Here is a 26173-nt window from a genome sequence, read left to right as displayed (position 1 = left end):
TGAAACAGGTACTTTGTGTGGCGCAAACAGATCACATACTCTGAAAAACTTGCATCACCGCCTCGAGGTTTTGCAAGAGTTCTTGTTCTGTGGTCCCTGTGACCAGCACGTAGTTTAAGTAAACAGCAACTGGTAATCCACGCAGGATGTTCTCCATGACGTGTTGGAAAACTGAGGATATTCCAAATGGGAGCCGGATGTTCTCATGGAGTCCTTTGTGCATATTGATCATGGCATACTGCTGTGATTCATCGAGCTCCAGCTGCAGATAAGCAATTCTCATGTCCAATTTTGTAAATGTACAGCCACCGGCCAATGTAGCATACAAATCCTCGGTGCGTGGTAAAGGATAACGGTCCAACCGCAAAGCCTTGTTTACCGTCAATTTATACTGTCCGCAGAGGCGGACTGTCTTATCTGGCTTCATGACAGGGACTACTGGTGCCGCCCACTCAGCAAAGTGTACAGGCTCCAACTCTTCAAACGACCAAGTTTGGTCTCGACTTTCTCCACTAAAGTCTAGGAAACCGGGTGGCACAAAAATATCGGGACCAGGCCTCTGGGTCCACCTGGATCTTGGCCACGGCCCCTTTAATTGTACCCAAGCCAGGCTGCAAAACCTCGGGTAATTTGCTCAGTACCATGCACAGATCTCCAGATCCCACTTGGAGGATGTGTTGCCAATCCAACTGCAGCTGGCATAGCCAGTCGCGGCCCAACTGTCTAGGGCCAAATGAGCAGCCATGTCAGTCAAAGTCAAAGTATGCGCGTGCCGCTTTGTAAGACCAAAGGTGTTCTGTGCCACTATAGAAACTGCATTTGGAGCATATGGCCATTCATCTGTATCGGACGCAAATCGGGACCACAAGGAGTGATGCACGATCAATCACTACTGAAGCGAGATTGTAGTCCAATTGAAGGCTTTAATGAACAAGTAGTTACCCCTGCAGCTCCGGTACAGAATGACTGGTGTGGGTGAAACACAGACTTTTATGCTCAGCTTGCTGGGTAGAACCAGCAGACAGGTTCTACCACTCATACTACAGTATAAGGTACATCCCCCCTAAGCACCGCGATACCCATAATATAGCCTACCACAAGGAGCAATGTCAAACAATTCAGCTGCATCTCAGCCTCATCCTCGGCCTTTTATGGGTCATCCATATTACAGGCCCGGCCCCGGAGCTAATGCCTACCTCGACCAAGGGGCCTGAAGTGTTGGCCCGCCTCCTGCCCGTGAGTACGCTTAGACCGGTGCTCACATATTGCACATGGGCCAGAATTGCTTTCAGCTAAGCCTGATGACACCGCACATCTGAGTCTGGAGACGGCATGACATTCGGTCGGGCCATGGTGATACAATATGAGGGGCTACGCCCCAAAACGTTCACCTCCATCCCTTGCATCTCCTGGACACCGAATTGTGCGATTTCCTAGAACAAGGAGATCAGCAGTGCCTGCTGAAAGGTGAGGGAGATTTCAATCAAAAGTTTTTCTGTGTTTCCATATTGTTTATACTGCAGAATAAACGATCGCGCAGCATATTGGATAAAGCAGTTCCAAACTCACAAAATTCTATGAACTCGGAGACGGACTCACCGGAGGACCTCCCCTCTGTTTTAAATGGATACCTTTAAACAATTGCTGATGGGGTCAGGTTAAGTGCTGCGCCACATGTGTCATGAGTTGGTCGAATGACTGCGTTTCTGGCCCACCGGTTCAGTGAGACTCCGGGTCATCCCGAAAGTGTGCGCCTCACAGGCTGTCAACAGTATGACTGTCAGGTGCTCATTCTCCATGATGTTGTTGACTAAGAAGAAGTAATGCATCCTTTCTGTGTACTGGTTCCAGTCATCAACACCCACGTCAAATGCATCTAATCACACAAACGAATGGCGAATCAATTAAATCCAAACCTGGGGCTAGAAAATCGGAGAGGTGGTTCAGTCGAGTAGATCACACATCGACAGAAAACCAGTTTACTCCTCGTTGCCAGTTTAATAGGGACATGGGAGTCAGTAAAATAAAGAGATGTAGTTTTATTTACACACAGTAGTTAGAATGGCCGGTAGATCCCTGCTGGGTTCCTGTTCTGGTCGGTGTCCTACTGGCCGACCTTTATACAGAGGCTAATGGAGATCGCCTGACGCTAGCCAGGGAGCTCGTACTCTGCAAAGAGCACGGGGAAGATAATCATTCCCACCCCATAGGCCCTGTGCGGGCTATTACAGGATGGAAGGAGGGAAATGGGGGACGGGGGAGGCAGGAAAATGGGATGGAGGGAGGATTGGGGTTGAACTGACACACGCAGTCTCGTCTTACGAGAATCTGGAGACCATGTGAGCGTCTCTGGTCCTCCTGGAATGCCGGACCCTTGCCCACCGCCTCTCCTCCATCGTCCGGCTCCTCATCGGGCTCATCCTCCAGCCACTCCTGACCCGTCTCCTCCTCAGGTAAGACCACATGTCGCCGCAAGAGTTTAGCACCCTTCCTGGGTCTTAACCTGATCACGTCATAAAGGAGGGCCTGTCAAAGATTTGCAGGCACGTATCCCGTTTTTGGCCTCTTGCAAGATTTAGCATTCATTCCGGGATCTGCACCCGTGGCTAATGGGCCCGCTAAATCCTGCCCACTGTCCTTAACATTAAGGGAGCATTTGACCAAGTGTAGGATCAAGCAGCCAGTAAAGTTGAAGTCGGGGGAATCAAGGTTAAAACTCTCCACTGTCTGGAGCCAACCCAGCACAGAGACGGCAGGTGTGCAAATAAATGGGTTACCACCATGTTCTCAAAGACATTTGGAGATGGGCAATAAATGCTGGCTTTGCCAGCAACTCCCAAATTGAATGAATTGAAAAAAAAACACAAGCCACTAAAGTCAGGCGGATATTAAAATAATCATTACTGCATCTGACCCTGCTACGCTCCACCACATGACTTATATAGTGAGCGAGTTGAAGGGGATTCCATTAAATGATCACCAAGCAGAGCAAGTAAAAGTTGCAAGGAAGGAAGTAGGGCAACACGGTGGCGCAGTGGAAGCACTGCAGTCTCACGGCGCCGAGGTCCCAGGTTCGATCTCGGCTCTGGGTCACTGTCCATGTGGAGTTTGCACATTCTCCCCGTGTTTGCGTGGGTTTCGCCCCCACAACCCAAAGATGTGCAAAATAGGTGGATTGAACGCGCTAAATTGCCCCGTAATTGGAAAAAAATGAATTGGGTATTCTAAATTTTTTTTTAAAAAGTTGCAAGGAAGGATAAGGAATGAACTAATAGCCATGTCATGTCCTTTGGGAGAAAAACAAGATGCAGACTTCTCTAGCCGAGCTGATAAAAGATGACAGGAGCAATTGCTGGATTCATTCGACTGTCAGCCAGAGAGTTTCCCAAATGTGTTGGAGGCTGTTATAAGACCATAAGACATATGAGCAGAATTAGGCCATTCAACCCATCAAGTCTGCTCTGGCATTCAATCATGGCTGATATTTTTCTCATTCCCATTCTCCTGCCTTGGATTTGGATTTTGTTTATTGTCACGTGTACCGAGGTACAGTGAAAAGTATTTTTCTGCGAGCAGCTCAACAGATCATTAAGTACATGAAAAGAAAAAGAAATAAAAGAAAATACAGAGTAGGGCAACACAAGGTACACAATGTAACTACATAAACACCGGCATCACAGGGGTGTAGTGTTAATGAGGTCAGCCCACAAAGGTTCGTTTAGGAGTCTAGTAACAGTGGGAAGAAACTGTTTTTGAGTCTGTTTCTGCGTGTTCTCAGTCTTTTGTATCTCCTGCCCGATGGAAGAGTGAGTAAGCCGGGTGGGAGGGGTCTTTGATTATGCTGCCCGTTTTCCCCAGGCAGCGGGAGCTGTAGATGGAGTCAATGGATGGGAGGCAGGTTCATGTGATGGATTGGGCTGTGTTCACGACTCTCTGAAGTTTCTTGCGGTCTTGGGCCAACCAGTTGCCATACCAGGCTGTGATGCAGCCGGATAGGATGGTTTCTATGGTGCATCTGTAAAAGTTGGTATGAGTTAAAGTGGACATGCTGAATTTCCTTAGTTACCCGAGGAAGTAAAGGTGCAATTGTGCTTTCTTGATGGTAGCGTCGAATTGGGTGGATCAGGACAGATTTTTGGGGATGTGTGCCCCTAGGAATATGAAACTGCTAACCATCTCCACCTCGGCCCCGTTGATGCTGACAGGGGTGTGTACAGTACTTTGCTTCTTGAACTCAATGACCAGCTCTTTAGTTTTGGTGGCATTGAGGGAGAGATTGTTGTCGCTGCACCACTCCACTAGGTTCTCTATATCCCTCCTATATTCTGCATCATCATTATTAGAGATCCGTCCCACTATGGTCGTATCGTCAGCAACTTGTAGATGGAGTTGGAACCAAGTTTTGCCACGCAGTTGTGTGTGTACAGGGAGTAGAGTAGGGGGCTAAGTACGCAGCTTTGGGGGGCCCTGGCATTAAGGACTATTGTGGAGTAGGTGTTGTTGTTTATTCTTCCTGATTGTGGTCTGTGGGTCAAAAATTCGAGGATCCAGTTGCAGATGTCTGATGTAGGAGTCCATGTTGTCGAAAAGCTCTAGAGATGAGTGTAGGACCAGGGAGATGGCATCTGCTACAGACCAGTTGCTACTTTCTTTGGCATGTAGTCATCAACACATTTGCTGATGAAATCTGTGATGGTGGTGGCATATTCATTTAAGTTGGTCGCTGAGTTCTTAAATATGGACCTTCTCCCCATAACATCTGATCCCCTTATTAATCAAGAACCTATGTTCCTGTGTCTTACAGACACTCAGTGATTTGGCCTCCACAGCCTTCCCCAGCAAAGAGTTCCACAGATTCACCACCCTCTGGCTGAAGAAATTCCTTCTCATCTCAGTTTTAAAGGATGGCCCCTTCAGTCTCAGGATGTGTCCTCTGGTTCTAGTTTCTCCAATCAGTGTCCATTTTATCCAGCCTTGCAGTATCCTGTAAGTTTCAATAAAATCTCCCTCATCCTTCTAAACTCCAACGAATACAGACCCAGAATCCTCAACTGCTCCTCATGTCAAGCTTTTCATTCCAGGGATCATTCTTTTGAACCTCCTCTAGACCCTTTCCAAGGCCAGCACATCCTTCCTTAGGTACGGGGCCTCAAGGTGCTCACAATACTCCAAATAGGGTCTGACCAGGACCTTATACATCCTCAGAAGTACACCCCGGCTCTTGTATTCTAGCCCTCTCGACAAGTATGCTAAGATTGCATTTGCCTTTCTAACTGCTGACTGAACCTGCACCTTAACCATAAGAGAACCTTGAACAAGGACTCCTAAGTTCCTATGTGCTTCTGATTTCCTAAGCTTTTCCCCCATTTAAAAAATAGTCTATACCTCCATTCCTCCTTCCAAAGTTCATAACCTTACATTTTTCCACATTGTATTCCATCTGCCACTTCTTTGTCCACTCTCCTAGCCTGTCCAAGTCCTTCTGCAGCCCCCCTGTTTCCTACCTGCCCCTCTGCATATCTTTGTATCATCTATAAACTTAGCAATAGTGCGCTCAGCTCCTTTTTCCAGATCATGAATGCATATTGTGAATAGTTGTGGTCCCATCACTGACCCCTGAGGCACACCACTACTCACCGGCTGCCATTCTGAAAAAGACCCATTTATCCCCACTCTTTGTCTTCTACCAGTCAGCCAATCCTGTATCCATGCCAGTATCTTACCCTTTACACCATGGGCTTTAACATATTTAACAGCCTCCTATGCGGCACCTTGTCAAAGATCTTCTGGAAATCGAAATAAATCACGTCCTCTGGTTCTCCTGAGTCTAACTTCCTTGTTAACTCCTCAAAAAACTCTAATAGATTTATTGGACATGATCTCCCCTTGACAAACCCATGCTTAGTGATGGCCACTGCACTCATCTCTGCCTCCTGATTCTCCTGGTGCTCTGGTATCCCACTGGTGTCTTCCACCATGAAGACTGATGCAAAGTAACTATTCAGTTCCTCTGCCATTTCTGTGTTTCATATGACTACTTCTCCAGCCCCATTTTCCAGTGGTCCAATGTCTATTCTTGCCTCTCTCTTACCGTTTATATATTTTAAAAAACTGGGGCTGGTTTAGCACAGTGGGCTAAACAGCTGTCTTGTAATGCAGAACAAGGCCAGCAGCGCGGGTTCAATTCCCGTACCAGCCTCCCCGTACAGGCGCCGGAATGTGGCGACTAGGGGCTTTTCACAGTAACTTCATTGAAGCCAATTTGTGACAATAAGTGATTATTATTATTATTTCTGTTGTGCCTCCCGAATAACCCCCCAAAACACCATTATTAGGTGCATTACCAACTTGTGGCTTCAACGAATACCATCAACATTTTGCAGTCTGCCAAGAAATGTATCGCCAAGGAAATTAATATTACCATTTACCTCCACAAATTTCAGACCAAGCCTGGTTAGGGTGCTCTTTCAGAAGGGTCGGCGCAAACTCCTTCTACACTGTAGATATTTTATGAAAACTCCAATACCCACTAAGAAAACCCCAAAAAGCAGAGAAGTACTTTAGTTTGGACCCAAGAAAAATATGCCACACACAATTAAAGAACATATAAAAAAGAGCAATAATAGAGCGCAATGCTTGGAAAAATATTTTCCAGAGGGTACAACAATTACAACCAAAGGTTTGGGTCCCACAGGAAATGTGAGCAAAATTAATGAGTATAATTATGCCCATCTTCCTCTTAATACCAATACATTTCTTTCTCATTTGCAGCCAGATACTTTGGGCCTGGGTAACTGTATTGACTGCAGAAGCAATCCCCCTCCGTGGGAGCTGGTATCTGTGCTTATGCTGGAAGGGGTCCTGCAACCCAAATTGGGTGTCTTTCTCACTTCACCTATTGCAGCAAATCTTCCAACTTTCAGCATCAAATATAAGAACTTTACCACATATTGCTTATGAGCAATTAGCCAACTTTCCCGCCATGATCACAAATGACCATTTTTTATTGCAAGCTGCAGCACTCAAAAACTTATTTTGAACCCAAATGGTGCGGGGCTCCACTGCTAAAAAAAGATATTTGGAGTACGTAATATAACATGATTGGATTAATGTAATTAAACTGAACTTTTGCATGACAACTGCAGAATAATAGTTCAATTGCCATATTAGAAATGTTTTAGAACTACATTTCAACTAAAGGCTTTCCCGGTAACTTTATGGCATCAATTTGATGCAATTAATTCTTAGCTTTTTAACTTGTTGCTATTGTTCAGCAGTGCAACATAAAATATCCAATTCAATCCAAGGCTACGTATTTAGGTACCTGTAAATCTGCAATGGTCATCTTGTGGTATATTTTCTCTTCATCCCTACGTTCATCCTGGGGAACTGTGATATTTGCAAGAATAGTTTCAAACTCCAATATTTGCTGCATCTGAGTGTATGTTGAATTACGTTCACCTCCCAGAAGTACACAAAGTTCAACCATATACTCCAAATATGCATTCAGTACCTATAAAACATTTGAGAAAGTGCAGTACACAAGATAAAGCACATCAAATAATAATAATAATCTTCATTAGTTTCACAAGTAGGCTTACATTAACACTGCAATGAAGTTACTGTGAAAATCCCCTCGTCGCCACACTTCAGCGCCTGTTCGGGTACACGGAGGGAGAATTCAGAATGTCCAATTCACCTAACAAGCATGTCTTTTGGGACTTTGTAGGAGGAATCCGGAGCACCCGGAGGAAACCCAGGCAGATACAGTGAGAACGTGCAGACTCCGCACAGGCAGTGTCCCAAGCCGGGAATCAAAACTGGTTCCCGACATTGTGAAGCAATAGTGCTAACCACTGTGCTACCGTGCCGCCTATTAAAAATAATCTGAAAGGAAATCAGGACATTTAGAAATGCATATTTGTTTAGTCAATACTCGAGAGGTGGAGAAACCAGGGCTGATAATTTCTCAAAGTGGCTCTAGTTCAAATGCCACCATTTTCCAGAAATGAAAAGGAAACATTGCTGCTGCACTTTTGGTGACAATGGGCACATGTAACAGGAGCAGCTCCAAGAAAATTCTTGGCTCAGATCCACAGTACTTTTAGTTCAAGCAGCTGTATCATTCCCAAAAATAAATCAAACTAATTCAGAAGAGATGGCAGATCAATCGCCATTTGCAGCACAACTCCACATGACAGAGACCAAGACAACAAACTCAGTTGGCTGCTACACAGGCTTAGGTCTCTTCATTGGACAGAATTACATATGAGCTTGCCCAAAGTGAAGTACAACATTGGTAGGAGGTTCCACGACGTCAATGCTGCATTTTAGCATCTACTCTTCACAGGTCAGTGTGTATGGTGCCATCAAAGTTCACAGCAGAGCAAGATGGAACTTCCAATCGTTGCTGTTGTTGTTTTTCACCAAAGCAGCATTTGTCTGTCACTCAATTATTTCCCCGACTCCCCAGTAGCTGATCAGGAAGCAGAAAACAGGCAGGCCTTAACCACAACGGCTTCCAAGATTCTACGCTAATAATAAAAGCACATCATAGAACATAGAGCATACAGTGCAGAAGGAGGCCATTCGGCCCACTGAGTCTGCACCAATCCACTTAAGCCCTCACTTCCACCCTATCCCCATAACGCAATAACCCTTCCTAACCTTTTTGGACTCTAAGGGCAATTTAGAATGGCCAATCCACCTAACCTACACGTCTTTGGACTGTGGGAGGAAACCGGAGCACCCGGAGGAAACCCACGCAGACACAGGGAGAACGTGCTGACTCCGCACAGACAGTGGCCCAGCGAGGAAACGAACCTCGGACCCTGGTGCTGTGAAGCCACAGTGCTATCCACTGTGCTACCATGCTGCCCACATCATCTCAACATTCTACTTCAAGATGCTTGCTACTCCTTGCATCCGCTTCCTCCTTTCAGTGCCGCAAAAAACCTTAGAGGAAACAAAAGAAACGCACGGAAATAAAACTGCACCTTAAGTTTTCTGTGGTATATTACCTTTTCATTTGCTGTTTTGTTTAGGTAGTAATCACGAGATGGCAGAAACAAGCCTGACTGATCAACCTGAAAGAGAAAATAAAAGCCACATTTTTCTTTTTGTCATTCATGGAATGTGGGCACCAATATATGAATTGCCCATCCCCAAATACCCTCGAGAAGGAGGAAATGAGCCACTTTTCCTGAACTGCTGCTGTCCCTGTCGTGTAGTTACAGTGCTGTTATGTAGGCAGTTCCCGAACTTTGACCCGGATGATGAGGGAATAACAATATATTTCCAAGTCAGGATGATGTTGTCTTGGAGGGGGCTGTATGCATTTGTTCTACTTGGTGGCAGAGGTCACCTGTTTAGAACTTGCTGTCAAAGAAGTCTTGGCCAGTCGCTTCAGTGTAGTTTGCAACCACAGTGTTGTGGAGGAAATGCACGCTAAGACGGTGGATAGGGGTGACAATCAACTATGCTGCTTTTTCCTATACGGTGTGCGTTGCGTGGCATGCTGTACCCATCCAGACTGGGGGATAATATTCCATCACATAGCTGACTTGTAGCTTGTAAATGGTGGAAACGCTTTGGGGAGTCATGCAGCAAATTACTTGCTACAGAATACCCAGTGTCTGGTTTTCTAGCCTTGGTATTTATGCGGTAATTCCAATTATATTTCTGATCAACAATGACATCCAGGATGTTGACGGTGGGAGATTCAGCAATGTTAATGCCATAGAATATAAACAGTTTGGTGATTAGACTCTCTCATGTTGCATATGGTCATTGCCTGGTACTTGTCTGGTGTGAATGTCACTTGACACTTCTCAGCCAATGCCAAAATAAAGTCTAGACCTGTTTGCAGATACAGATTGTTGTATTATCTGAGAAGTTGAAATCATCAGTGAACATCCGTACTTCTGACGGTATGAAGACAGTGATTGATGAAGCTTCATCTGGGTGGGGGCCGGTGGATCCTCACCTCTGCACCATATGCCAAACTCTATGTCGGTGACCAATCTGTCCACGGCCACCCCCGCAACCTCCAGGGCCCATTCCTCCTAAGGGGTGAGGTTGCTGATATCCGGGACCCTGCCGCCCGTTTGTTGGGGGCCAGTGTGTACTCACCCATGCAGCCCGGTTGATCTTCTTAGTGCAATCGGTGTCGGACATCCTGTTGCTGATCCCCGGACCCCTCGGGGGAGCAAGGCATTCCGTCTGGACTCAACTGCATCCAACAGTCTGACCAGGCTGGCATCCCTGAATCGTGGGGATGGTCTCCTCGGTGGCGTGGCTGCGACCTGTGTGGGGTTTGCTCTCCCTTGTTAGCGGGGAGCTGGTGGGCAGGGTCCCGGTGAATCAGCTGGAGGGGGGGGAACAATCACTTGTGGCGTGAAGCCCATTACGTGGACTAATTAACGTTTGATACCGGTGGCGGCCTCGCTGGGTCGACCATTGGGAAGCTCGCGGCAGCTCCCGATCGCTACTACACTTACAAGCTCTTCTGTTAAATCGTGCCCTCGGAATTATTTTCATCACTATGGAGCTGAACTCGCTGGCCAGACTGGTTCCTCGGAGATCGATTTCACCATTTTGAAAGGGTGCCCCGATGTCTAAGTGGGCTTAGAACATAGAACATACAGTGCCGAAGGAGGCCATTCGGCCCATCGAGTCTGCACCGACCCACTTAAGGCCTCACTTCCACCCTATCCCCGTAACCCCACCTAACCTTTTTGGTCACTTAGGCTAATTTATCATGGCCAATCCACCTAACCTGCACGACTTTGGACTGTGGGAGGAAACCGGAGCGCCCGGAGAAAACCCACGCAGACACGGGGAGAACGTGCAGACGCCACACAGACAGTGACCCAGCAGGGAATCGAACCTGGGACCCTGGTGCTGTGAACCACAGTGCTATTCATTTGTGCTACCGTGCTGCCATTTAAAATACCAGCTTGGCACCTTGACAATGCCAACCTGGTCACCTAGTAGTGCCCCTGTCAGCTGGCAGTGCCACTTGGCACCTTGGCAATATCAGGCTTACACCCAGGTGGCACCAGCCCTCGGGTTATATCACCACCTGTCAGCTCTCTCTTTCTCTCAGAAGGAGGAGAGCAGCCTATAGTCCTCTGGGACTACAGCTACTTTCATACACAGACTAGCCTGAAAAGTGAACATCAAGATTTTTGCAGAGATTAGAGACAAATGATAGAAAGTGTTCAGAAGCAGTTATTCCATCATCCTTCTTAAAATGAAAAAAAAAAGAACTATGGGCAGCACGGTAGCATGGTGGTTAGCATAAATGCTTCACAGCTCCAGGGTCCCAGGTTCGATTCCCGGCTGGGTCACTGTCTGTGCGGAGTCTGCACGTCCTCCCCGTGTGTGTGTGGGTTTCCTCCAGGTGCTCCGGTTTCCTCCCACAGTCCAAAGATGTGCGGGTTAGGTGGATTGGCCATGCTAAATTGCCCATAGTGTCCTAAAAAGGTTAAGGGGGGAGTTGTTGGGTTACGGGTATAGGGTGGATACGTGGGTTTGAGTAGGGTGATCATGGCTCGGCACAACATCGAGGGCCGAAGGGCCTGTTCTGTGCTGTACTGTTCTATGTTCTATGTTCTATATTTCTTGAAGTGATCAAGATTTATCAATAGAGAAATTATTACAAATTGGTGAAATAGGCGTAGAAGGAGCAATTACTGTTTTTTGTGAATAAGAAATTGAAGTTAAAATTCCTTGTACTGAGACTAACACTTGGGGCGTGTTGGCAAATCACATTATGGTGCTAAATCTCGCAAGAGAGCCATACCAGGATTAACGGTGATGGCTAGATCTGTTTGAGATATCACTGGCGCGCCCCCCCCCCTCCCCCCCTCCCCGGTGGCATACCTGATTTCCATGAATTTGAATTAATTTAATTATCAGTATACAACTTCACACCATTGCTTCCAGCAGCATTAGGTGTTTCCCCCTGCCGGCATGATGTCACGCCGGAAGGAATCACTACTGGTTTTCGAAAAGGGAAAAAAACAGTCCTGATGACCATGTTGGGGTTGCTGAGGTGAGTATAGCCTATGGGTGGTGAGTGATAGGGCACAGCGATGTCAGTTTGGCAGTGGCAGCAGCAGGCCCTCTATGTAGCCCCATGGAGGGGCTTCCCTTATGTGTGTGTGAGATGGTGGGGGAGGGGGTTCCTGATTTCCATGGGTGAAGTACAGTCTTCATACAGCTTTTATGTACAGAGACATACATTATATGCACCTCAGGATTAATTCACCACAGTTTCAATTTGCTTATATATGAGCACAGGTGAATCACATTTAATGCTGACATCTGAATACATTAAACACCCAATTAATATACGGCCTTTAACTTTACTTTGCTATTGGGGTGCACTTTAAAAATGGCACGCTGATCTCTGAATCCCAGCTTTGCCAGCGAGGCCCCAATACCTCCAGCTGACTGTATCATCCTCACCAGCACTTTGAAATTGCACAGAGTGCTGTTCAATCAAATAAGAAAAGGCATCTGTGCAGCCAGCGAATTTCATACAGCTTTCCTTACCTGATCCAACACTGTGCAAATTTGGGAAAATTCTGCCTGGGTTTTTCCCATCAGCAGTGTTTCACAATCTGTGCCAGTTTACAAAACGTGGATACAATTGGTCTTTACCCATGAACAACATGAGATCTGCAATTATGAACATTACATTACATCATGCAATCTCCCTCTAATGAAGAACCAGTTTTGAGAGATAACCTTTTCATAATAGAATGGGTAGTCTTAAATTTCAGGTTCCACCATACATATTCATAAATAAATATGAATATCTACACATTTTGCACACTGAGTAATTCTTAACAGTTTCACACTTTACTAGCATACATACCTGGATGACATTGCTGTTGGAACTTTTGGAGTCTGCACTAACATAGACTGTGAAAAAAGGAACTGCTCTGTATGTCCCAGAGACTACTTTTAGAACTTCCATGAAGTTGTCTTTATCCCAAGGACCTGTGATATTCCAGCCACCAGTCTGCATGAGGGAGACAATATCACAAACTTGATTGGTATTAATGATTTCTCTGATAATAGGCGGTTCTTTCTATGTTTATGAGCTGCAATTCCAGATGTGGGCTTTAAAATTAGTAAAAGTTCAACAAATATGTGGAAACCAATATAATATCCATGTGTTCTGCTTTGAAACAGTGGGGCTAAAATTGGCTCTCTTTCTTTTCAAAAACTCTTTTATTGTTAAGATCTTTCAGACGAAGATGCAATAATCTTCCATGTTACAACTGAGATAGCCAGGAACTGATGAAGAGCAGAACAGGAATCCAGTCTTCATACAGCTTTAATGTACAGAGACACGCATTACATACCATGTACCTCAGGATTAATTCACCACTGTTTCAATTTGCTCCTGTATATATGAGCACTGGTGAATCTCATTTAATGCCATCATCTGAATACATTAAACACCCAATTAATATACAGTCAAAATTCTACTGGGGGAAATTAAGGGGCAGAGTTCTCCCATTTTGAGACTAAGTATGGTGGCGGGCAGCTTCAGCGTCACCTGTCCAACCGACCAGAATAGCAGGATCCCACGCCAGATTTTGCACTTGGAACCTCATTAGTCATGTACAAGCACATTCCCCTCTGAGTCACCTGGCGCGGATGCAGCTAAAACATCCACCCACCGTCAGCTGGCAGGTTTAAAGGTTCCAGTGCCACATTTAAGCACCAGTCCAACACAATCATATCACTCTCTCCAGCCCACCTGTCTTCACCAGACCATGCAGGATATCAACAGTTAGCACGCTTGCTTCACAGCACCAGGGACCCGTGTTCGATTCACGGCTTGGGTCACTGCGCGGAGTTTGCACGTCCTCCCTGTGTCTGCGTGGGTTTCTTCCGGGTGCTCCGGTTTCCTCCCACAGTCCAAAGATGTGTGGGTTAAGGTGGATTGGTCACGCTAAATTGCCCTTAGTGTCCAATGTTTAGGTGGGGTTGCTGGGTTATGGGGATAGGGTAGAGGTGTGTTCTTAGGTCGAGTGCTCTTGCAAGTGCCGGTGTAGACTTGATGGGCCCAATGGTCTCCTTCTGCACTTTAAATTCTATGATTCTATGAACTCAGAGGAGAAAGGCCAACAGCCCAAGAGTTCTGTTCTACGATTCAACCACCCTCATGCCAAGCCAATCACCTGCGAGGCACCCATGCCCCACTAAGACCTCTAGTCATCACATCAGGAGATATGTGCATCCCATTCCATTAAAGCTGTGGGGTTGAATTCTCCACCATCGAGATTCTCCATTTTGCCGGCAGCCCGGGGGTTTCCAGGTGGCACGGGGCAACCCCACAATGGGAAACGCCATTGACCCGCCAGCAAAACGGAGAATTCTGATGGCATGCCGCATCAGTCAGAGAAAACCGCCCATGGTATCCCTTTGACCTCCCCTCAATCTTCCCTTTTCTTCCATTGTTCATCATCCTCATCCACCTTGTTGCCTCTCTGCATGACATTGTGAGACCTTCCCCACCCAACTCAACTCTCCCCGCCCTCGACATTCCCCCCATGTCTTCATTAGGCCACACCCCCACATCCCTGGCCTTGCCACGCACCCTGGGCGGGATTGTCCCCTAACCGGTGGGGCGGGGCGTACCGACGCCGAGGAGTGGCGTGAACCACTCTGGCGTCGGGCCGCCCGGAAGGTGCAAAATCTGCACTTTCAGGGGCTAGGTTGGCGCCGGCGGGATTGGCGCCGCAACAGGCAGCGCCGAAGGGCTTGCCGCCGCGCCAACCTGCGCCGAAGGACCTCTGCCGGTCGGCGCGAGTTGGCACATGCGCGGGAGCGCCAGCGTGTGCTGGCATCATCCCAGCGCAGGGGGTTCTTCTCCACGCCAGTCATGGCGGACCGTTACACTGGCCGGCGCGGAGAGAAAGAGTGCTCCTTCGGCACAGGCCCACCCGCGGATCGGTGGGCCCTGATTGTGGGCCAGATCGCCGTGGCCCCCCCCCCCCCCCCCGAGCCCAGATCCGCCTTGCGCCCACCCCCCAACGACTCCGCAGGCCGCCCGCAAAGCCAGGTCCCGCCGGTAAGGACCTGGTGTAATATATGCCGCCGGGACCTGTCGAAAACTGGCGAGCACTCGGCCCATCACGGGCCAGAGAATCGCCAGAGGAGCCGCTGCCAACGGCCCCCGACTGGCGCGGCGTGATTTCCACCCCCGCCCAAAAACCGGCGCCGGAGAATCCGGCAGTCAGCGCCGGGGTGGGATTCACGCCGCCTCCCAGCAATTCTCTTGGCCCGGTGGGGGGGTCGGAGGATCCCACCCCCTATTCCCATTCGAACTTCAGACTTTTGTTGCAGTGGCTGCATGAATTCTGCAGCACAGTCCTGTAGAGATAGACACTGGTGTGTGGCACAGGGGGGGTTAGGAGATCCCTGTACTCCCCAACTCCAGGCACATTTTTGATCCGACTCAATGGCACAGAAATTTGCCCTGAGGGGATCAGTACAGGGGTTCTTTAGTTGGTGGCAGTCTTTCCTGGACTTCCTGGCAGAACGGTAGGGAAATAGGCCGGCGGCAGCAGCAACCCGGGGGGGGGGGGGTTTGGTTCGGTGGGAGGGAGAACTGTGTACATGGGTTTGTGGGATGTGGTGGGTGTTATCTCTTTCCCTGTTGTTGTTTGTTTTTTTTCTTCTTTTGTTTGCAGTTGCTTTTGTAGTTGGTTGGGTGTTGTTCTTGGGTTTTTTCCATGGTTGTTTTGTTAATATTGTTTTGTTGTTTATATTGTTTATATTTTGTGAAAATCTTAATTAAAATTATATTTTTTTTAAACTAGCGACCTCGTTTTAGGTTGCTTTCCAAAGTCTAACCGCGTTCCCGGCCGATTATGCGACCCCATCGTGGACCCCCGACCAGAGACTGCCCCAGGCCTGCGCCACGCGGCCACCCGCCCACCACGGAGGGCTATCGTGCTACTTTTGCGGCAAGCCCCAACATTTCCGCACTACCAGACTAGCTATCCTCAGCTACGTCGTGGAAAACGGGGTCCTACGTCCCGACCCTGACCGTATGTGCCCCCTCTTACAACTCCCTCTCCTTCATTCTCCCAAGGCCCTCAAGAGGTGCCTCGGGTTTTTTTTCATACTACGCCCTGTATGTGGACAAAGCCCGCCCACTATTTAAGGGCACACTCTTCCCACTGTCAGCCGAGGCTCGCCAGGCCTTCAACTGTGTCAAGGAGGACATCGCCAAAGCCGTCATGCGGGCGGTAGATGAGTCTGTCCCATTCCAGGTGGAGAGCGACACCTCAGAAGCCGCTCTCGCTGCCACTCTGAACTAGGCACGCAGGCCGGTAGCGTTCTTTTCCCGAACCCTCAACGCTTCGGAACTTCTACACTCCTCAGTCGAAAAGGAAGCCCAAGCCATTGTGGAAGCCGTGCGGCACTGGAGGCACTACCTCGCAGGTAGGAGGTTTACCCTCATCACCGAACAAAGATCGGTTGCCTTTTTGTTTGACAACTCGCAGCGGGGCAAAATCAAGAATGACAAAATCTTGTGGTGGAGGACTGAACTCTCCACCTATAATTACGATATAGTATATCGTCCTGGGAAGCTCAATGAACCCCCAGATGCCCTGTCCCACGGCACATGCGCCAGCGCGCAAGACGACCGACTACAGGCTATCCACAATGACCTCTGCCGTTCGGGGGTCACCCGGCTCGCCCACTACATCAAGGCCCACAACCTGCCCATCTCCACCAAGGAGGTTAAAGCCGTCACCAGGAATTGCCCGATCTGCGCGGAGATAGACCAGACAAGACCCACCTGGTAAAGGCATCCTAGCCCTTTGAACGCCTGAGTATTGATTTCAAAGGGCCCCTTCCTTCGAACAACTGTAATATCTACTTTCTCAATATTATAGACGAGTTCTCCCGTTTTCCTTTTGCCATCCCATGCCCTGATATGACCACCCCCACAGTTATCAGAGCCCTGCACAGCGTCTTCACCCTGTTCGGTTTCCCCAGCTACGTCGACAGTGACAGGGGTTCGTCCTTCGTGAGCGACGAACTGCATCAGTACCTGCTCGGCAAGGGCATCGCCTCGAGCAGGACTCCCACCTATAACCCCAGGGGGAACGGGCAGGTGGAGAGGGAGAACGCGATGGTCTGGTAGACCGTCCTACTGACCAGGAATCTCCCGACCTCCCACTGGCAGGAGGTCCTCCCCGAAGCGCTCCATGCTATTAGGTCCCTCCTTTGTACGGCCACAAACCAGACTCATCATGATCGCTTATTTGTCTTCCCTCGGGGAACTACCACAGGGGCCTCGCTTCCATCCTGGTTGAGGACACCGGGCCCTGTCCTCCTTCGAAAGCACATCCGGACACATAAGGCAGACCCCCTGGTAGAGAGGGTCCAGTTCCTGCACTCGAACCCCCACTACGCCTTTGTCGAACACCCCGATGGCCGACAGGACACCGTTTCCTTCCGGGACCTGGCACCCGCAGGATCCACTACCACTACAGCCGATGTACCTCCCACACTACATCCCACCCGACCTCCCACGCCCTTCGCCCCTGCACCTATTTGCTTCCCATGCTCCCTTCCCCCCGTCACACCGGTCTGCAGGAACGAAGCTCTGGAAGAACCACGCCCGGAGTCCACCCTCGGACTCGCACTGAACATCCTTCCACAGCCATCCGAAACGGCTGCAACACCAGTGCTGTGTCGGTCTCAATGCACGATTCGGGCGCCGGACCAACTGAACTTGTAGACCCATCACCCCCGCCGGACTTTATTAACAGGGGGTGAATGTGGTGAATGTGTAACCACTATAATTCACACTGTACATTACTGTGTCCGTGTGGGCTCCATCTGTGAGCCGTTGCGTGGCTCTGCCCACAGGGGGAGATGAGGAGCATGTACAGGGCTCCGCCCCCATCAGGAAGTATAAGTGCTGCGGTCCTACGAGTCCGCCCTCAGTTCAGCATAGTCGCAGGCAGGCTCAGTTGTAAGCCGATTAAAGCCATAGTTTACTTCAACTTGTGTCTCTGAGTGAATTGATGGTCGCATCAGGGAGCAGCAAGAGTTTCTGAGAAACTGCTTTGCGGAATTGAAAGCGGCGATGTTGGCCCCTATGAAGGCGCCATCGAAAGGCTGGTAGAGACCCAGAGGATTCAGGGGACAGCGATTAAAGAGGTGCGGCAGAAGACCTCTGATATCGAGGACGAGATCCTGGGCCTGGCGGTGAAAGTAAAGGCGCACGAGGCCACACGTAAAAAATGGCAGGAGAAATTCGAGGATCTGGAGAACAGGTCAAGGAGGAAGAATTTGCGGATTCTGGGTCTCCCTGAAGGTGTGGAGGGGTCGGATGCTGGGGCCTATGTGGCTACGATGCTGGGTACGCTGATGGGCGCGGGAGCCTTCCCGAGGCCCCTGGAACTGGATGGGGCGTACAGAGTCCTGGCGAGGAGGCCGAGGGCGAATGAGCCGCCAATGGCTGTGGTGGTGAGGTTTCACCGTTTCACTGACAGGGAGTGTGTCTCGAGATGGGCGAAGAAGGAGCGGAGCAACAGGTGGGACAATGCTGAAATCCGCATTTAACAGGACTGCAGTGCAGAGCTGGCCAAGAAGAGGGCAGGATTCAATCAGGCCAAGGCGGTTCTCCACGGAAAGGGGGTGAGGTTCGGGCTGTTGCAGCCAGCGCAACTGTGGGTCACATATCAGGACCGACACCACTCTTTTGATACGCCGGATGAGGCGTGGACCTTTATCAAAAATGAGAAGCTGGACTCAAATTAGTGGTCTTAGCATGCTTTGGGGGATGTTGGGGAGTGGGAGGGGACGATATTTGTGTTTTTTCTGTATGTGTGCTGGTTTGGGAGGGGTTGTTCCCCGCATTCGATGGGGGAGGGGGGAAAGAGTGGACCGGAGACCCTGGGCCTCTGGGGATTGGGGCGAGGTTGCAGGAGAAAGGAGCTGCGCCATAGAGGGCGGGGTCGGCCCAGATAGGGAGTGCGGGTTTTCTTTTCCCGTGGAAAGGGAGGGGGCGGGGCCTGATGCGGAGGGTGGTACTGGATTGGAGTCCACATCAGTTTGTAGGGGGAGTGGAGGGTGGGACTTGGACTTTGGGGGGGAATCCAACGGGAGGATCAGTGGCAGAGCGGCCAGGGTCAGCAGGAGTTAGCTGACTTACGGGAGTGCAGGGGGGGTTAAGCAATTGCTTGGCCGGGGGAGGGGGAGGTTGGGGGGAGGGAGAACTGGGTTGCTGCTGTACTGACCGAGGGGGAGCTGGAGATAAGAGGGAGAGTTGGGGCGGGGAGCCTCCGCCTGGGGGGCTGGAGAGTGCGGGAGGCGTGTGCACGTGGCTGGCCTAAAAAAGGAGATGGCTAGTCGGCGGGGGGGGGGGGGGGGGGGGGGGGGGAGAGGAGGTGGCGGGTAATCCCCCGATCCGGCTGATCACGTGGAATGTGAGAGGCCTAAATGGGCCGGTCAAGAGGGCTCGGGTATTTGCGCACTTAAAGGGTCTAAAGGAAGACGTAGCCATGCTACAGGAGACGCCCTTGACGGTTGCGGATCAGACCAGGCCGAGGAAGGGATGGGTGGGGCAGGTCTTGGTGAGCAAGCCAGTGACTTTTGGGACGGTGGGTATTGTGGCGGATAAAGGTGGCCGTTATGTGATGGTGAGTGGTAGGCTGCAGGGGGCCCAGGTGGTGCTTGTGAATGTATATGCCCCAAATTGGGACGATGCAGGGTTCATGAAGCGGATGTTAAGCCGGATCCCGGATCTGGAGGCAGGGAATCTGATGATGGAGAGGGACTTTAACACGGTACTGGACCCGGCACTGGATCGGTCTAGGTCGAGGTCAGGTAAGAGGCCGGCTGCGGCTAAGGTCCTGAGGGGGTTTATCGATCAGATGGGGGGAGTGGATCCGTGGAGGTTTGCTAGGCCAAGGGCGAGGGAGTTCTCCTTCTTTTCCACGTGCACAAGGCCTACTCACAGATAGACTTTTTGTGGTGAGCAGGGCGCTGATCCCGAGAGTGGAGGGGACCGAGTATTCGGCCATTGCGATTTTGAATCACGCCCAGCATTGGGTGGAGCTGGATTGGGAGAAGTGAGGGGCCAGCGCCCGCTGTGGCGCATGGGCGTGGGATTGTTGGCGGATGAGGAGGTCTGTGGGCGGGTCCGGGGTGCATACAAAGGTATATGGAGGCCAATGACAATGGGGAAGTCTCGGTGAGTGTGGTCTGGGAGGCGCTGAAGGCAGTGGTCAGAGGGGAGCTAATCTCCATCAGGGCTCACAGAGAAAAGAGGGAGAGGAGGGAGAGGGAGAGATTGGTAGGAGAGATACTTAGGGAGGATAGGAAGTATGCGGAATCCCCCCGAGGAGGGGCTGCTGAAGGAGCGCCGGAGCCTCCAAACGGAGTTTGACTTGCTGACTACGGGGAAAGCTGAGGCCCAGTGGAGGAAGGTACAGGGTGCAGCGTATGTGTATGGGGAGAAGGCGAGTCGGACGCTGGCCCATCAGCTGTGAAGGAAGGAGGCGGCTAGGGAAATTGGGGGAATCAGGGACACGGGGGAACACGGTGCGGAGTCCAGCCAAAATAAATGAGGTCTTTAGGGACTTCTGTGGGAACTTGTACAAATCAGAACCCCCGGAGGGGGGGAGGGGATGCGGCAGTTCCTGGACCAATTGAGGTTTCCGAGGGTGGAGGAGGAGCAGGGAGAGGGTTTGGGGGCCCCGATCGGGACGGAGGAGCTGGTTAAGGGGTTGGGGAGCATGCAGGCGGGCAAAGCCCCAGGACCCGATGGGTTCCCAATTGAGTTCTATAGGAAGTTCTCGGAACTGTTGGCTCCGTTGCTGTTGAGAACTTTTAATGAGGCGAAAGAAAAAGGAACTCTTTCCCCCGATGATGTCGCAGGCTCTGATCTCACTTATCCTCAAGCGGGACAAAGACCTGCTGCAGTGTGGCTCGTATCGGTCGATTTCACTCCTCAATGTGGAAGCCAAGTTGTTGGCGAAGGTCCTGGCCACTAGGATTGAGGATTATGTCCCGGGAGTGATACATGAGGATCAGACGGGGTTTGTGAAGGGCAGGCAGCTGAATGCAAATGTGCGGATGCTCCTGAATGTGATTATGATGCCCTCGGAGGAGGGGGGGAGGCAGAAGTGGTGGCGGCTATGGACGCAGAGAAGGCCTTTGACCGGGTGGAGTGGGAGTACCTGTGGGAGGTGCTGGGCAGGTTTGGGTTTGGGGAGGGGTTCATAGGGTGGGTTAAATTGTTATACCAGGCTCCAGTGGCGTGTGTATCGACGAACCAGTTGAGGTCAGAGTACTTTAGACTGTCCCCCCTGCTGTTTGCCTTGGCGATTGAGCCACTGGCCATGGCACTGAGGGAATCCAGAAGCTGGAGGGGTTTGGTGCGGGGGAGGGGGAGAGGAGCACCGTGTCTCGCTATACGCGGATGACCTGCTTCTATACATCGCGGATCCGGTGGAGGGGATGGGGGAGGTCATGCAGACCCTTAGGGAGTTTGGAGACTTCTCGGGATATAAGCTTAACGTTGGGAAGAGCGATCTCTTTGTGGTGCATGCGAGGGGCCAGGAAAAGAGGTTGGAGGAGCTGCCGTTTAAGATGGTGGAGAGGAGTTTTCAGGCGGTATCCAGGCGGCCAAGAGTTGGGGGTCTTGCATAAACTTAATCTGGCGCGGTTGGTGGACCAGATGGAGGAGGACTTTAGGAGGTGAGACATGCTACCACTCTCCCTAGCGGACAGGGCGCACTCTGTCAAGATGACGGTCCTCCCTAGGTTCTAGTTCGTGTTTCAGTGCCTGCCCATTCTCATCCCTAAGGCCTTTTTCAAGCGAGTGAACAAGAGTATTATGGGATTTGTGTGGGCAAATAAGACCCCGAGGGTTAAGAGACTGTTCTTGGAGTGCAGTCCGGGGGGGGGGGGGTTTGGTGCTGCCGAATCTGTGCAGCTACTACTGGGCAGCAAACGTGTCGATGATTCGGAAATGGATAATGGAAGGAGAGGGGGCGGCATGGAAAAGTCTAGAGGCGGCGTCTTGTGTAGGTACTAGCCTGAGGGTACTGGTGACGGCACTGTTGCCGCTTCCGCCGACGCGGTATACCACGAGCTCGGTGGTGGCGGTGACGCTGAGGATTTGGGGGCAATGGAGACGGCATAGGAGGGAGACGGGGGGGCTCAGTCTAGTCCCCGATACGAAACAACCATAGGTTTGCTCCGGGCAGGATAGATGGTGGGTTTCGAAGCTGGCACCGGGCGGGAATTAGAAGGATGGGGGATTTAATCATTGACAGGACTTTTGCCAGTCTGAGGGCACTCTGGAGGAGAAATTTGGGTTACCCCCGGGAAATGCCTTCAGGTATATGCAGATTTGGGCGTTTGTCAGGAAGCAGGTAGGGGAATTCCCGTTGCTGCCTGCCCGAAGGATACAGGACAGGGTGATCTCGGGCGTGTGGGTCGGAGAGGGTAAGATCTCGGAGATATACCAGGAGCTGCAGGAGGTGGAGGAAGCCTCGGTGGAGGAGTTGAAGGGCAAGTGGAAAGAGGAGCTGGGTGATGAGCTGGTTGAGGGCCTATGGGCTGACGCCCTGGGCAGGGTCAATTCCCCCTCATCTTGCGCCAGGCTCAGCCTGATCCAGTTTAAAGTGTTACACAGGGTGCATATGACAGAGGATGAGTACGTTTTTTTGGGGTGGAGGACAGATGTGTTCGGTGTTCGGGGAACCCAGCTAACCATGCCCATATGTTCTGGGCGTGCCCGGCGCTTGCGGAATTTGGGAAGGGATTTTCAAAGGTTACGTCCAAGGTCTTGGATACTCGGGTAAAACCGAGTTGTGGGAGAGCGATATTTGGGGTATTGGATGATCCGGGAGTGCAGGAGTCGAAAGAGGCTGGAATTCTGGCCTTTGCCTCCTTGATAGCTCGGAAAAGGCTCTTGTTAATCTGGAGGGACGTGAAGCCCCCAAGCGTAGAGGCTTGGGTCAACGACATGGCGGGGTTTCTCAGGTTGGAGAAGATAAAGTTTGCCTTGCATGGGTCCTTAAAGGGGGTTCTCCAGGCGGTGGCAACCGTTCCTTGACTTTCTTGCGGAACGTTAGGTGGAGGTCAACAGCAGCAGCAACTCGGGGGGGGGGGCTGATTTATTTTCCTTTTCGAAAGGCGCGCTTGCACTATTTTGTTTTGAGTTGGGTGTTAATTTGTTAAACTGTTTATCGTTTAGAGGGTTAAGTTGTTCTGTTTGGCCGGCATGTTGCCCTTTTTTCTTTGTATTATTTTCCTTTTTGGAGTGTTTTGTAAAATTATTGAAAAACTTTGAATAAATACATTTTTTTAAAAAGTAAATCCTATATGCAACAAATGCTGTCTTAAGAGACAAGTTAATACAGCAAGGGCTAGGTCAAAGTCAAAATAGGGTTACGTAAATTATATTGTACTTAAAACAGAAAGAATGTATACAGGAAGCAATTTCCTATGGTACCATCGGCTGCATATCATCTTGCCCCTCACTCGATGTACAGCCAAGGCAACCTCTCCTCCTCGTCTTCCTCTGCTGCAGTATATTTATCTGTGCAGTCCACAGATCAATGCTGACCAACAAAAACATGCATACAGTACTATTAATTTCTTCACATTTCCTGGTCCTAAAGCTGAGCAACAGCTGTGGCCGAATGTTCATTTTTCACTTTGTCACTCTCAATTCCGTCAAAGGGTGCCAAAGGGGGGATTCCCACAGGAGAAACCAATAAACCACCAGGGGGAGTAAATAAAAATAGAACAATTGATACAGAGGCTCAGGGAAATCTTTTTTTTTCCTATTAAGGGGCAATTTACCAATCCACCTACCCTGCACATCTTTGGGTTGCGGGGGTGAGACCCACGCAGACATGGGGAAAATGTGCAAACTCCACACGGACAGTGAGCTGAGGCCGGGATCGAACCAGAGTCCTCAGCGCCGTGAGACAGCAGTGCTAACCACTGCACCACCATATCACCTGGCTCAGGGAAATCTAAACACCAGAATGAAAATCAAATGAGAGAGAGAGAAGCATATTTTTTTCGGAAATAGATTTAGCACAGCAGGATGTATTTACTTACATTATGCCTTACATCAACTATCACTCTCAGCTGATTCCTTTGCAACTATCCTGGGCACCCATTTTGCATGGGCATCCTTTGGAACTGACAGCTGCACTTCAGAGTGTCCAAAAATAGGATGCAACCGTGACTGCGATATTTACACCAAATATTGTACTCGAGCATCATTGATCTCATAAACCAATCATGACCTCTAATCCACACTGGGTTTATACCTGTCCAGTGTCGAGGTAAATGGCAGTTAGACCCAAAGACCAAACACAGGACTAAGCAGAGTGAACCACTCATAGATACATAGATGCATGGAAGATAGGAGAAGGAGGAGGCCTTTTGGCTCTTCGAACCTGCTCCGCCATTCATCACAATCATGGCTGATCATCCAACTCAATAGCCTAATCCTGCTTTCTCCCCATAGCCTTTGATCCTATTCTCCCCAAGTGCTACATCTAGCTGCCTCTTGAATATATTCAATGTTTTAGCATCAACTACTTCCTGTGGTAATGAATTCCACAGGCTCACCACTCTTGAGCGAAGAAATATCTCCTCATCTCTGTCCAAAATTATTTACCCTGTACCCTCAGGCTGTGACCCCTGGTTCTAGACACACCCACCATTGGGAACATCTTCCCTGCATCTACCCTGTCTAGTCTGTTAGAATTTTATAAGTCTCTATGAGATCCCCCCTCATTCATCTGAACTCCAGCGAGAACAATCCTAACCTAGTCAATCTCTGCTCATATGACAGTCTCACCATCCCTGGAATCAGTCTGGTAAACCTTCACTGCACTCCCTCGAGAGCAAGAACTTCCTTGCTCAGAAAAGGAGAACAAAACTGCACACAATATTCTAGGTGTGGCCTCACCAAGGCCCTGTACAATTGCAACAACACATCCTTGCTTCTGTACTCAAAACCTCTCGCAGGTCTCGAAGGCCAACATACCATTTGCCTTGTTTACCGCCTGCTGCACCTGCATGGTTACCTTCAGCGAACGGTGCATAAGGACACCGAGGTCCCACTGCACACTCCCCTCTCCTAATTTACAACCATTTAGGTAGTAATCTGTCTTCCTGTTTTTGTTTCCAAAGTGAATAACCTCACACTTATCCAAATTATACTGCATCTGCCATTGGTTTGCCCACTCGCCCAACCTGTCCAGATCATGCTGTAGGATCCCCTGCATCCTTGTCACAGTTCACCCTCCCATCCAACTTGGTATCATCTCAAACTTTGAGCTGTTACATTTTGTTCCCTCATCCAAATCATTAATACATATTGAGAATAGCTGGGGTCCCAGCACCGATCCCTATGACACCCCACTAGTTACTGCCTGCCAATTTGAAAATAACCCATTAATTCCTACTCTTTGTTTCCTCTCTGTCAACCAGTTTTCTATCCACCTCAATACATGTCCCCCAATCCTATGCGCTTTAATATTACACAATAATCTCATGTGCGGGACTTTGTCAAATGCCTTCTGAAAGTCCAAATATATCACATCGACTGGCTCCCCCTTGTCAACTGTACTGGTTTCATCTTCAAAGAATTCCAACAGACTTGTCAAGCATGATTTCCCCTTCATAAATCTACGCTGACTCTGACTGATCCTGCCACTGCTTTCTAAATGTTCCGCTATAAAGTCCTTGGATTGGATTGGATTTTGTTTATTGTCACGTGTACCAAGGTACAGTGAAAAGTATTTATCGGTGACCAGCTCAACAGGTCGTTAAGTACATGAAAAGAAAAGGAAACAAAATAAAATACATAATAAGGCAGCACAAGGGTACACAATGTAACCACATAACACCGGCATTGTGTTAATGAGGTCAGTCCATAAGAGGATCGTTTAGTTTTGTAACAGCGGGGAAGAAACTGTTTTTGAGTCTGTTCCTGCGCGTTCTCAGACTATTGTATCTCCTGTCCGATGGAAGAAGTTGGAAGAGTGAGTATGCTGGGTGGGAGGGGTCTTTGATTATGCTACCCGCTTTCCCCAGGCAGCGGGAGGTGTAGATGGAGTCAATCGATGGGAGGCAGATT

General features: G+C 49.7%; 1 protein-coding gene across 5 annotated transcripts in view; it reads right to left on the bottom strand.

Annotated features, from left to right (window-relative positions):
• LOC119975891 (endothelin-converting enzyme 2-like) overlaps positions 1-26173 on the bottom strand; it is a 242908-nt gene that overhangs the window by 33108 nt on the left and 183627 nt on the right. For all 5 annotated transcript variants that reach the window (XM_038815811.1, XM_038815814.1, XM_038815813.1 and 2 more), the window contains 3 exons: positions 12887-13033; positions 9021-9086; positions 7325-7513 (listed from right to left, as the gene is read on the bottom strand). In XM_038815811.1, coding sequence (XP_038671739.1) covers positions 7325-7513; positions 9021-9086; positions 12887-13033 — 402 coding nt within the window. The remainder of the gene's footprint in view (positions 1-7324; positions 7514-9020; positions 9087-12886; positions 13034-26173) is intronic.

The sequence above is a fragment of the Scyliorhinus canicula genome, chromosome 13, assembly GCF_902713615.1.
Source record: "Scyliorhinus canicula chromosome 13, sScyCan1.1, whole genome shotgun sequence".
NCBI lineage: Eukaryota > Metazoa > Chordata > Chondrichthyes > Carcharhiniformes > Scyliorhinidae > Scyliorhinus > Scyliorhinus canicula.
The sequence above is the reverse complement of the archived record's forward strand: the minus strand, read 5'-3'. Positions and strand labels throughout refer to the sequence as shown.